Source organism: Numenius arquata, chromosome 16 (assembly GCF_964106895.1).
Source record: "Numenius arquata chromosome 16, bNumArq3.hap1.1, whole genome shotgun sequence".
NCBI lineage: Eukaryota > Metazoa > Chordata > Aves > Charadriiformes > Scolopacidae > Numenius > Numenius arquata.
In genome coordinates, this window is record NC_133591.1 from 10,547,589 (window position 1) to 10,561,122 (window position 13,534).

General features: G+C 38.5%; 1 protein-coding gene across 1 annotated transcript; it reads left to right on the top strand.

Moving 5' to 3' along the window:
• The first annotated feature begins 4,362 nt into the window (after positions 1 to 4,362).
• Positions 4,363 to 13,534, top strand: LOC141472657 (solute carrier family 2, facilitated glucose transporter member 11-like). The gene is made up of 12 exons (XM_074159814.1): positions 4,363 to 4,386; positions 6,335 to 6,433; positions 7,323 to 7,483; positions 9,077 to 9,201; positions 9,460 to 9,589; positions 10,166 to 10,314; positions 10,881 to 11,068; positions 11,217 to 11,327; positions 11,838 to 11,939; positions 12,104 to 12,179; positions 12,867 to 12,994; positions 13,328 to 13,534. Exons 1-12 carry the CDS (start codon positions 4,363 to 4,365, stop codon positions 13,532 to 13,534), a joined length of 1,500 nt encoding a protein of 499 aa, XP_074015915.1.

Genomic DNA, 13,534 nt, shown 5'->3' on the forward strand with positions numbered 1-13,534 from the left:
AACCCCGAAATAGGAATAGTAAAGTTCTTGGCTTGCTATCTCTGGCTAGGGTTCAATCCATAACAGATTAAAGAAAAAATTTAGTGGAATAGGAGAGTAATTCTTTGTTTCTCTAGCCTCTACTAAATAATCAAACCTTGCCAGGTTCCCATGCATGATGCCATGTTGTCCTTGTGTTGTATCTAGTTTGACAGTCTTCAACCCTTTTGGACTGAAGTTTTCCATGTCAGCAGCCATCCTTTCTTTGAGTTAAATTTAATTTTTTCTAAAAAATCAGCCATTTGATTCTAAGCTCAGACTTGTTCATGGAAAAGCATGGGGGAAAAGTTGCTATAGAGTTCTTCTCAAGAATAGTGCCTTTCAGTGGCAATACAGCTAAAGGACACGTGGATGGAATCCAGTTGCCATAAAACACAAGCACCTAGAGTCATTTTAGATGCTCTGTGCTATCTTGCCCATCACTGCCATCATCTCGAATCTGTAGCTCCATTTCCAGGATCAGAGTTCCCACAGATGTCTCATAGGCTGTGAATCCCATAGCAATTTAGCTGCTGCTTGCCTTTGTGTGACTTTCAGCTACCTGGATCAAATTTAACTGCCCCAGACTGGAACTCCTGCCTGTAACAGAACAGCTGTTGCTTTACAGTTTCTCTTAAAGACATCTGTACAGTACCCTACTGTATGTATAGCAGACTGTCAGCAAAAGCTTAGTCACGTCCTCAGCTCTTGGATACATGCAGGGCTCCTGCCTGTACCTCTTTATCATGACTGAAAAGTGATCACATATACTCAGATCCCAGGGATGTGCAATCAGTACAGACTCTTCAGTTATTATTCACTGCAAGTGTAGATACTGATTGACAGCTGTAGAGATGACTGTAAATATTTTATGCCTTGAACAATTTGTCAGACTGATACAGCTAGGTAAGATTTACAGTAAAAGTGGGAAGCGTAATTCTAACATAAGGAACTTCTAAAGCTTTCAACTATATATTTCCAACAACAATTTACGGTTTAACTTATAGTCTCTCATAGGAGTTCTGCCAATTTTCACAAGCACGTAGTGTGCATAAAGATAAGGACACAAAGAGAGAGAAAGTGTTAAAATGTATCATATGCTAGTTTTCTAACTTCCAGATTTAGCATGGTATACCATAGCCAATGATCTCTCTTGTAGGAATGGATGCAATATAATTTTCTACACTGATCTATAATCAACATCTGTGCTTGAGTTCACATACTGCAGGCTTTCAAACTGTGAATGATCTTCAAGGCAATCTGATATTGAGTTCCTAATTCTTCTTCCTGCCATACATTGTTAAAGGTAAAAAGACTTTGTGAGCCTTAAAGTATAGCCTGATCTACTTGTAAAGTACCACAGGCATTAATTGCACCAGAAACTTTTTTTGAAATATGCAAACTTGTGGACTTTTCTTTAGAAGGTATCTAATATTCTGCACATTTCCCTTGATTAATGAGAGGCTCACACAGTCCTAGTAGCAAATACTATTAGGAAGAACAGGAACAAAGCTAAGGCTCACAGTGGAGCACACAATACAAATTAAAATTCAAACTCTAGATTGCACAGAAAAATAAGTGGGTTTATCTCTGATATTGCTTTGACTGGCATATTTACTTCAACTTAAATAAGTCTATTAAAAATATGAATTAAATTGTTCATCTTAACTGCTGCTTATTTTTAATTGGAAATGTTAAACATAATTAAAATGGCAGATTGCCTTGTAATAAAATTTCTGGCCTCCACAAATGTTTCTTTCCCAACATCAGGATCTCCCTTAGGGACAGATGACAAGAAAAAAAGTTATTGGTGTGCGTAGCCTTCCTTGATTTGGGTTTTTCATTATTCCTCTCTTTAGTATTGAAGGGCACTTAAGACTTCTCACTAAAAGATAATCTACAAAACATGAATTGTCCTTAAAGACAGAAAAGTTCAATAATTTTGTAGTGTTCCATATACACGTACATGATTAAAAACTAAGTCGTTTGGAGACAACTACCAATATAGAGAGGAAATCTCAACTTTTTGCAAAACAGAATTCTCGTTTCCTAACCAGTCATTCTGAAAACACCTTTCATTCTATTACAACAATATCTGAAGTCTTTGGAAATGTAAGCAGAGTGGCATCGTGTAGCATTGCTGGAGTGACTCACCAGTGTGCCACTTCTCCAATCTCAGTTATTCATTAGATGTTATTAGGGAAGCCTTCCCCATAAGACCCTCACCAAGAAGCGAGCAGATGCCCTATGGAACATTAATGTGACAACGAAGCGGAACGGCTATTTGGACCACAGGTCAACCTTCGCCTGTGCTCAGTGGAGCAAGAGCGGGTAACTCTCTGTTAACTGTCTGGTCAAGGGAGGAAACAGCAAAAAGGCATGGTTCAAATATACATGGGAGGTGACAAAGAGGACAGTCATTCAGAAGTTTCAGGAGCACTACATTTTCTTCCAGAGGCACCAGCTGATGGGTAAAATATGTCTCAAATACTGACTCTAATTGAGGCAGATGTAAACGCTTACAAACTGGATCAGTCAACTGCTGTCAACTAGACACACACAGAAAATCTGATCTAGTTGGCCTGTATTAAGGAAGGTTTAGCACAGCTTTGCATATGTGTGTCACACGTGACTGTAAAATTGCAAGAAAAATGACTAAATGGCCTGATGTTGGGAGATTTACTGTACTGATCACAATTATGTGTAAAGGATATCTGTAAGATATCTGCTAACTAGTTGTTAGCACTAATTATGAAACTACACATCTAATAAAGAGGGCCTCAGCACACTATAAGTAATAAGAGCACAGAAGCAGTACAGAAACTAAGTAACATAAACGCAAAAGACATTACACGTTAAGGACATTTCAGGAGAAAAACTTTTAACATACCAAAAGTAGGAATCCAAAATTAAAGTACAAGAGCAAAGAGTAAAAGTTACAATATGTATAAAGTATACTAACTAGAAGTGGGTGAAGTAGAACAGAAGAAAATACATGCAACAGGCTGCATCTGAGAAGGAATGTCTCACATTGGTAGCTACCCATTATTGCCTGCTTGTGTCTTCTCCCAATATCATCTAAGCAAGGCAGATACTAGCAACTAACATGGCATTTCTTTCCTTTGTCAGATGCTCATTATGTTGTTTCAACTTTGTATGACTTCACAGAAAAGGAAATTAATTCTTAGCATCAAAGGAACAGTCTACATTCCACCAAAGGAACATGAACTCTGACAACAGCTTATCTGCTGAAGAACCTAACCTGGAAAAAACCTGCCATGAACTTTCAGCAAACATCAGCAACAAAGTCAACTTCATAATGAGGACTGCAGAACAATGAGAGAAATGGCCTGGTGGTGCTACATTCTACATTTCAGACAATTGCTAGAGAATCTGTGAATATTCTTTGCATGTGATGTATTTTCTAGTAAATATGACTGATTGTATCCAATAAGCCTTTTATGATTTCTTCATCCTCATCTTCTTTAACAAAGTGTATATGACAAATGATAACTAAGCCATTTACCAACTAAATACATATAAACCCCTCTTCATTATGAAATAAATGAAGTTAAAGCCTGAGAATTTTCTGTCTGAAGGAAGAGACATCAATCCCTCTATGGAGGTTACAGGACAGTTTCAATCTTTTTTCATCACAGACACAGAAATAAATATACTGACTAATGGAAATGCCAGACAAAACTGTGCATGATGTTGAATCTTCCTCTCCCAGCAAAGGAAAATCAGCTACAATTAAATATTTAGCTGGTCAAGCTTGGTGTGCCACTGTAGAATCATTAAGTTTGCACCCCATTCCAAAATGATGGAGCATTTCTGTTCCTTTAAGTAATGATTAAGTTACGATGTGCTCCAGTTGCTGCCTCATGAAGAAAGAATAGCTCTTTCCTATTATATGTCAAAGTCCCATAGTTCACTGTCCAAGCCCCATCTAAGATTCCCAGCAGATGATTTTGTCTTTATGTTTTTCAGCTTATACTGAAAACTAAGCAAGTTATGATTATTGGAATCCAGTTTAAAATTGATGTCTCCGTTCCCTATCCCCCAAGCACAAGACAGTTCATGAAGTATACAGGTTCCCTGCAAGGGAGACCATATTGTTTACTTGGGCTAGATGAAACCAGTGGTTGAAATATTTAATCCAACAATTCTAAACTTTGTACAACAGGTGAAATATGTGTAATTAACTCAAAACCCTTTGAAGTAAAATTTAACTTCAGTAACATGGGACTAGTTCACTGACGTTGCTATTGCATAATGCAAGCATTTGGTTCTTTTGGCAGGTGCTAGCCAGTAAAGCAACAGAAATCAGCTCTTTGATAGGAGATGGCCACCTTCTTCTCTGACCTGGTGAGTATCTGGTCACTTTTTCTCAGGGGTCTGACTTATAAAGGACAAAGATAACATAGTACTAAAGATCCAGGTTCCTTAAAGATTTGGGACAGCAACCATCTTTCTCTTCTGCATTTAAACATCACCAAGAACAATAGGGCTTGGGGTCATGAAAAACATGTTGCATGGTCTTCCATAAAATAAAATAAAATAAAATAAAATAAAATAAAAGCTAACAAAAGTCCTGGCTACTGTCCTTTTGTCTTCTGAATTACTGAAAATAATAATAATTATTAAGCACTCTGATTAACTCCCAAAGTAATGAATATATTAACTGTACAGCAAAAGGCTAAGAAATTCATGACATAAACTTTAAAATAAAAGACTTTCTTCATTTCATCTAAAGATAATTAATATCATCCAAGTGTTTCGATAGTCTTAAATAGGGAAGAAGTGATAATTATTTCTTGCTCTATGTCTCAACTGCCAGCAAGTAGCTATTTTGCTTTCCTTTTTAAGTATTAAAATTGTTAATTTGTAAGTCTAGTGCAAAAAAAAAAAAGGAAGGTGAATTCTTAATTTGTTTTAATGCTTTTGCCAACTAGCAAAGCCATTGAATTTGAGACAGGATTTTGAAGGAAATTTAAAGTCTTCTGGTCCATAGCTTCTTGGTTCTTGTCATGTGATAACTTGGGAAATCCAGCTATGGATTAGCCAAGTAACAAACTCTTGAAAGACCATTCTAAGAACCATGAAAAGGAGCATTCTTCTAAGTATCTGCCAGTCTGGCATTATTCACACTTGCATTACTTTGTTTCTGGCTGGTTGCATTTTCTACCAGCTTCTCTTCATCCAAGCACTGATCTCCAAAAAGCTGTGAGCTCATGAAGTTCGTATCTAACATGAAAAGAACACAGAGCACAGTGTCCTCTGTACAGAGATGATGTTACTGTCCCGGTATGTGATGTGCTGAATAAAAAGGGAGAGGCAGTTAAACCCCAAAGGACGCTGCACAGATCCTGATGGGGCTAAAATCACAATTGTTCTAGGTTTGGTCTGCTAGGTACAGTCTAAGCTGTTTGAGGATAACTCCATGAGGCCTTGCAGGCATTTGGAAACAGGACAGAAAACCAGTGGTATCACATACCTCAAAAAGGTCTAAGCAGTTATATGCTATGTTTTTTTCTTATTTACAGTTAAAATCGTTTCGTTCATCAAAGCAGCCAGCATATCTCAATCCCTAATCCTTGACCAAGGAAATTTTAGCCAGACAGTATTTCCCTAGCCTGGAAGATGCCAAGCTCTTCAAGATGCAAGCACGTACTTTCATGGTTAAATAAGTAGAAAAAATAAAATATTGAGAAAGGAGAAATTAAATACCAAGTCAGTAAGGAAGATTTTTGTTTTAATGTAACTATAGAGGCTATTCCAAATTATTCTCTGTAGTCCGTGCCTTTTTGAAAAAGTTGAATGTTGAAAGGATCTTTTCTTTATTATGCTTAAAGATATGACAGAGTCAAAAATGAAAGCAGAGAATACAATAAAATGTTGATTTTTAATGCTGTACTTTTGTGGCATAACATTATGGTTTCATGTACATAGGTTACTGCAGATTGCAGACAAGGAAACTGATTCCCTCTTCCCCACATCCAGGACTGCCAACCTGTCAGATACTGCAGGCGCACAGTGAAAGCTGTACTGTCAGCAACATCTTTTAAAACTATTTCTCCTTGCAAGCAAAGTGGGGGATTATCACTTTTATACTAGTACGTAGTCTTGCTATGGCACTGTGGCTGTTTGTACTTTGGCAGTAATTTAGAGGGATTTTGGAAAAATGTTTAAATCCAAGAGGATTTGAAGCAGGCAGTGCAGGTTCCCAGAGGGGAAGGGCAAGTGTGGCTACAAAGACCCTGCACAAATCTAGACTAATGGGAAGCTGATGGAGCATTTTATTCTTGCTTTGCAGGTTAAGTTCCGGGGATTATTTCAAATGATCTTAGTGCTGGGAATTGGTGGTAGTTTCCCATATGGATTCCACATTTCTGTCATCAACTATCCTTCTGTGGTAAGTAGCCATCTCTCTCAGGTTGAAAACAGAAAATAGAGAGCCTGACCTCTCCATTCTCCCAAAAATGTCAAATTTACTGAGCATTCAGCTGATAACATTTATGCCTTTTCTTTGGCTAACAGCAACATCAAATGTGTAGAGAACTTTTTCTCCTTTAAAGAACAGAATGGCACTTCCTGTTTTAAATAAGTCATTGCCACATAGTATAAAAGCTTCCAAAGGAAGGCAGAAAACATGCTTTTAGCCTCCCTCATCAAGAAGCTTACTGACTGATACAAACTTGGAGATTTGGCAATGTGATCTCAGCTAACTTGTTTTACTAAGAAAGTTAGTCTCAAAAGAAGTCTAATATTAGAACTACAGGCTAGATCTGTGTCCTGGTTTCAGCTGGAAAACTGAAAGGAATGAAAGAATACCTATTGGTTTTAGTTTTTGCTAAGTGATGTTTACATTATCGGAGGACTTTCTTTCAGCTTCACAAAAAAGAATAGATGGAATGATGGAATGGCTAATTAAATATTCCATACCATAGACGCCATGCTCAGTATATAAATGGGCGTTAGCCAGGGGGTGGAAATCCACGATCACTGCTTGGGACAGTGCCAATTCACCAGGTGTTGAGAGTGTCTGGTATTATTATTATTATCGTTATTATTGTTATTATTAGTGTTACTTTTTCCTTTTCTGATATTGTTCTATTAAACTGTCTTTATCTCAACCCACGAGTTTTTTTTGCTTTTCCCTCCTTTTCTCCCTCTTCTCCTTTGTGGGATGAGCAAGCAGCTGCATGGTGGAGGTTAAACCACAACAATCTAAAGTACAACACACAAATAATAGGAATGGATCTTATACCCATTGATCAGTCAAATCTCATTTTATTTTTCAGCACATCAGGAAGTTTATTAATGAAACCTGGATAGAGCGACATGGCTCCCACCTCCATCCTGAGACAATCATGCTCTTGTGGTCCTTCATTGTGTCTGTTTATGGGATAGGAGGATTCCTGGGGAGCCTCTGCTGTGGCTACTTGACTACAAAATACAGAAAGTAAGTGTTTCTTGTAACAGCTCAATAGTCAGGAAGTACAGGAAAATACCAAGGTGAATGAATAAACCTCTTCTTGGTTGAAGCAGTCTGACTGAAGACTAAACTGATTTGGTTTGCTAGCACATCCACTTCTTCCAAGCAGCAACCAGTCTTTTATCTTGTTTATCTGCCCCCCCCAGTGAACTGTATTTCTGTAAAGGATGCATTCACCAACACGTCACTGGACCAGTGCCTCTGGGAGTAGCAAGATAGTGTAACTGCCTCATGTTGTCTTCAAGATCGCCTATGACTCTATAAAGACCTCCCAATCTCTAAACCCCCCCAAAATGGAGCTATGTGTACTGTTTGTAACATGATATAAGGAGTTACTCTAACCACCTGGAAACCACTGTATGGAAGATACCATTAAGTGTCAAAGAAGAGCCAGATTTCCACTTAAATACACTCATACTGGGGTGATGACATTGTATTAAATATTCCTATCTACCCTAGTGAAAATGTGGACAGAATAGAAAAAAAAAAATTGCCTGTAACTATGCTGTAAAGATACAATCAGCATCAAAACAAATTATCCAAGAAACATCTCTGTTCTTGGCAATTCATTTCACTGAAAGTCAGTTCCAAACTATCCTTCCCACTGGACGGAGAAAAGATTCCTCACCAGTCTGGTCTGTTCTCAGTGCCTTGTGTAACACCACTAATTTCATTTGCAGAGAAATTGGCAAACATATCTACTTGGTGTGACCCACTAAAAGATCTGCTCCACAACCCACTGATCCAGAGGCCCCTCATATGGGTCTCAACAAACCATCTTAGCCTGCCTGCAATTGTGTTCTTTCCTATCAGGTAAGTGCCCCCAAGAAATTTCTTGTGGGACACTACCTCATCCCACATGCAGAGGGTCTCCCAAGACTGAAAACAAGATCATGGACTTCTCTCATGGCTTGTTTAACACATGATAAACTAACTGCTGAATCAGTGTCTTCTAAACACAGGATCTCTGTGAACCCTTAATGTGTGCAAGAGGACTCTTGTCTAGCAAGTGTCATGGCAAAACAACTGAGTGCAAAAGTCTTTGAGTTGAGCCTGAAACATCAGGGTTGTGAACATACCAGCTCACGATTCACACAGAGTGTCATTTGAAATATGCTTCTAAAAACTCTTTCTGCCATCTCAGATCACATCCATTTAGCCAAAAGTGTCTTTAATATGAGCCATTCTAGAGTAGGAGCCATGGACTCAGATTATTTCTGGGGAACAACCTGATATTTTATGACGAACTCCAGCAATTTAAAAATCGTGGTGACAAGCTGGGCCAGTTCTTTGATCTCCTTCCCCACTTGTACTGTGGAAATGTTCATGAAGTGTTCCAATTGTTTAAAATCTAAGCTAAGAAATATTAATTAATTCAAATCCAAAGGATCCTGAAATTTTAAAAAATCACTTTGACTATCCAAAGTCAAAATTATTTCAGCCATTCCTCAAAACAGCAGGAATGGCTGTACCACACTTTCCGTCACAGCAAGATTAGTCAAAAGAGTACAAGAGATTCTCATTTCATACTAAATTATCTTTTTTTTTTTTTTCTTTCAGAAAAAAGTGCCAAATGCTCACCAACCTGATCATGCTGGTAGCTGCACTTTTCATGGCCTTCAGTAAAACAGCTAGATCTTTCGAGATGATCCTGGTCGGACGCTTTCTCTATGGCATTGGTACAGGTATGTATGTGGTTATGTCACTATGGAGCACAAGCATCCTTGCTGTCGCAGGATTGTCTCTACTGGTATTGCCATTCTTGGAGAATGATTTTTAAAACAAATATACTAGGCACTTCATAAAAGTGAAAGACATTATCCTATTGCAAGAAATTTTAATCCAATACTAGAGTGAATGGAAACAATGTAAAAGAGGATGGAGCCAGAAAGCTAAGCTTTTCTAAATATTTTAACAGTCATTTATCCTCCTCTTTGTTAAAGGTTTCTCTCTCAATATACATCCTCAGTATGTAGGAGAGATTTCACCTAAGAAGCTGCGTGGATTTACCAACTCCACAGTTGCTGTTTTTCTGACACTGGGAAAACTCACAGGACAGGTTGTTGGACTACGGTAAATTCTCCAATCTTTCTACCAGGTTACACTAAAAGTAGTAGAAATATTACTATAACTTTATCCTCTCACCTAGTCTGTGACTGAGAAACCCTCTCATCTTCCCCAAAACAGGCCTTTGCTTTTGCCAGAAGAAAAGTTTTGATCATAGTTGAGGCAAATATATAGTTTTAGATATAGGAGACAGAAAATTAATCACTCATAATCTGATTTTTTCTTATTTCCACACCCTTTCTACTAGGGGATTTCCCCTTCAAAATTTACTGCATTTACATGAAAAGTGTTAGCAAGATGCTTTGGTCCTATGGTCAAACGTTGGTCAAATGAGTCTTACCAGCTCTCTAGGCATTATATCGGATCCTAATGATACTTAAAAAGTTTTTCAAAATGCCAAATAATTCCTTTAAAATTGACCAAAATAAAAATAGTCAAATTTGTGAAATTTGCCAGATTATCAATTCAGGTTTTTGCTCCACTGCACCCTTCAATGGAATTTGAGCAATCTTCACTCAGAAAAACTTCCTGAACATTCATTCCATTATTTCAGCATAATTTTGTTTCACATACACTTTCCAGGGAGATTTTAGGAGGTGAAGCTTTGTGGCCATGGTTGTTAGCATCTAGTGGACTTTCAGCATTGGTTCAACTGGTTACTCTCCCATTTTTCCCTGATTCACCATCCTACCTCCTGATACAGAAGGGTAATGAGGACGCCTGCAGGAAAGGTAGAGTGTATACTTTCCTCACTTACTTCACTTCATTTGATATGTTCGAGTGACAGCCTCTATAGAAGACAAGAAAGCAGGGCAGAGCTGTACAGCACAGTGCAGTGCCATTGAGTGATAGCAGAGACAGTTTTAAATTAAACAGTTGAGATACCTATGGCAATAGGGCTGTATTAACTTGGGGCCTCACTCTAATAATCAGTTAAGACAAGAAAGATAGGTGTACACTAGCATGTCTAACATTTCCCACTTTAGTGGGAGCTACTTTATTTCTTTAAAGGAAACAGTTTAGATGGTTCATTTTTTATTAAAGAAAATGTACTTAAAAATGTTTACTTTGTTTACAGTTAAGTCAAATCAACAATAGAAAGTTATGCTATACTGACAATCAGTAAGACAAAATTTTTGCACTTGCCTACTGCCCCAGACCCAACCAGATGGCAGAGACAGACAGAACCAACACCACCACCTACACCAATGGACAGGCAGGCTAAAGGGTTTGAGGTAACCACTCTCTACGAAGCTATACTAGTGGAATAATCCACTCCCCTCTTTCTCCCCAACAGCCATCAGGAAGCTCTGGGGGGAAGGAGACCATCAAGCAGAAATTGATGACATTATAAAAGAGAAGGCTGCAATGACAAGCACAAAAACTTTGCGTGTCCTTGAAGTAATAAAAGAGCGATCTTTGCGCTGGCAACTTTACATCCTGATGACTGTCATGACCACCTTGCAGCTCTGTGGTATCAATGCAGTTGAGTGCTCTCTTTAGCCCCAGAAACAAGAGACAACTGTAGGGAGCATTACCAACCCCTCTAAGTCAATGTTATTACACCAGCTTACAACTGCATCACAATTGCAACAGTTTTTTCACAGGTGCATTTCCTCTCCGCATTTTTCAGATATACTTCTATTCTTTTGAAGTATTCCACACAGCCAAGTTTGAAGAATACCTTATTCCATACGTGTCCCTGGGAGTTGGTTTGTGTGAATGCTTATCCTCTATACTGTGTGTAAGTCTTTTCAGACTTGAGTTTGAAGGAAAAATTTAATATGGTCAACAATTGTACTTTTCCTTACTTATAACTGGACTCGGGGAAGATCTACATAACCTAAGACACATCTTCCTGCTTCTGCAAAACCACATGCAGGATAAAAAGCAGCTCTTTTCCAAAATTATTTGCATGACTGTATGTCTTTAGACTCATTTTTATCTTACCCTGTAAAATAATTTTCTGATGTTCTGGGTTAGATGTGTGTATGCATGTGTGCACAATTTGATATATACCAGCATGCAAGAGAGGGAACTGTCTAACAACAGCCTAGGGCTGTCTAATAAACACAGCTTAATAACAAATTTGCTTTGAAGAAGCTAATCAAATTCATTAGGAATTAAGAGATTCTCAAATTACATAGATTTCTGGCCATTATTCACCTTAAGTCTTCTGCAAAGAACACATGGAGAGGGGAGGAATTATTTCATTTGAGAACTGGGATTTATGACCCATGTTTTCTGCTTTCAGAGCACCCTTATAGACCGATTTGGGAGGAAGGTGCTGCTCTGGGGAGGATACACGCTGATGTGTTCTGTGCTAGCGCTCCTTACCATGAGCCTGTCACTGCAGGTAAAGAGGCAGCAGCCTTCTGGCTACTAACTCAGCATCAGCCCACCTTTCTCATCTTGCCTCACAGGATATGTACAAAAACTTGAATCAGTGGCAGGAAATACCGAGCTCTGCTATTCTATCATGTATCTAATGGTTTGATATCACTGGTTTCTCACTTTTAGCATCAGTTTTTCTGGATGCATTACTTCAGTGTTATCTTGATCTTCCTATTCGTTATCTTCTATGGAATTGGACCATGTGAGTACATCAGTGGCAACTTTGGGAGGAAATTTTGTATCATATTTGTTGGTGACACAACTAGCAGAGGAAGAACAGACTAGTCCCATGGTAAAAAGTTCTGGAAAAATCTGGGAAAGGTAGATATGTACAAGTGGGAGACAGAAAAAGAATACAGTTACCTCAAATTTTATTGCTGATCACAGGATCTAAATATTTTAAAATACAGTATCATCTTCTCCAGAGGGTTTGAGACAATTTTCAGAACAATTTTTTAAATAGTCAGCTAAAAAAAAGGATTCTAGGCATTGCCAGGTGTATTAATCATCTTCATTAACTTAGCAAGTTAAGTTTTATGCCTACCAACATGCTTCAGGTGGAACTGATCTCAGGAGCCAAAGGAGCTGAATTTATAAATGACTGTGATAATAATGACTATCAGTGCAATAAGGAACTACACAGACCCACTGGCACCAGAAAAAGGATTCCAGTATGTACAAGAGAAACCTAAATTAACAGCTGAAACCAGAAATTAACAGTTGTAGTCCCTTTCTGGAATCAAAGTCTTTCACCTTCATAGCAGAGACCACCTGCCAGCAGGCCACCTATTCTGCCTGTGTGCCATTTTCTACCACTGCCATTGTGAGGATCTTTGGCAGGAGCAAGGAAATGAGTATACCTGGTTTGTGTTCTGCTTTTCTCTTTCAGCTGGAGCTACTATATCTGTCATGGTTGAAATCTTCAGCCAGTCATTCAGACCATCAGCCTTTCTGATTGTTGGCTGCATCAACTGGATGGGACTGTTTGTACTTGGGATGATTTTTCCATTGATTGTTGTAAGTGACTCTAACTGGATCCCTCCCTGCAGGCTAAATCCCTTCTGAATGCTGACAGGGAGCAAAATAATAGTAATAAATTGCAACGACATGCAAAGCTGAGAGCTCTGTCTAAATATCAAACCTGCTCAGGAATCTCCCAGGCCTGTCAGAAACAGAAAGACTCAGGTCAAACTTAGCTGGTGGAAACTCCTTGGTTTGATGCCCATTCTGGTTTGTGTATTGAGTACACCTTTGAATTTTAATTACTAACACACAGACTTGCACCCAAGGGCAGGGAAACAGAAATGCAATTCTTATTTTCCTTACAGGATCTCCCATTTCTGCTTGCAGGATAACCTTGGGCCCTTCTGCTTCCTCATCTTTTTGGCAATCCTTGCTTTATCAGCAATTTTCATCTACCTGTATCTCCCCGAGACCAAAGGAAAGTCAATCATGGAAATAAAAGCAGAGTTCAACAAGCTGAACTTCGGGAAAAAAGAAATCTCAGTCACTGAAAATAAGTTTCCTAAGGAGCAGCTGTTCTGCACCAAACTATGA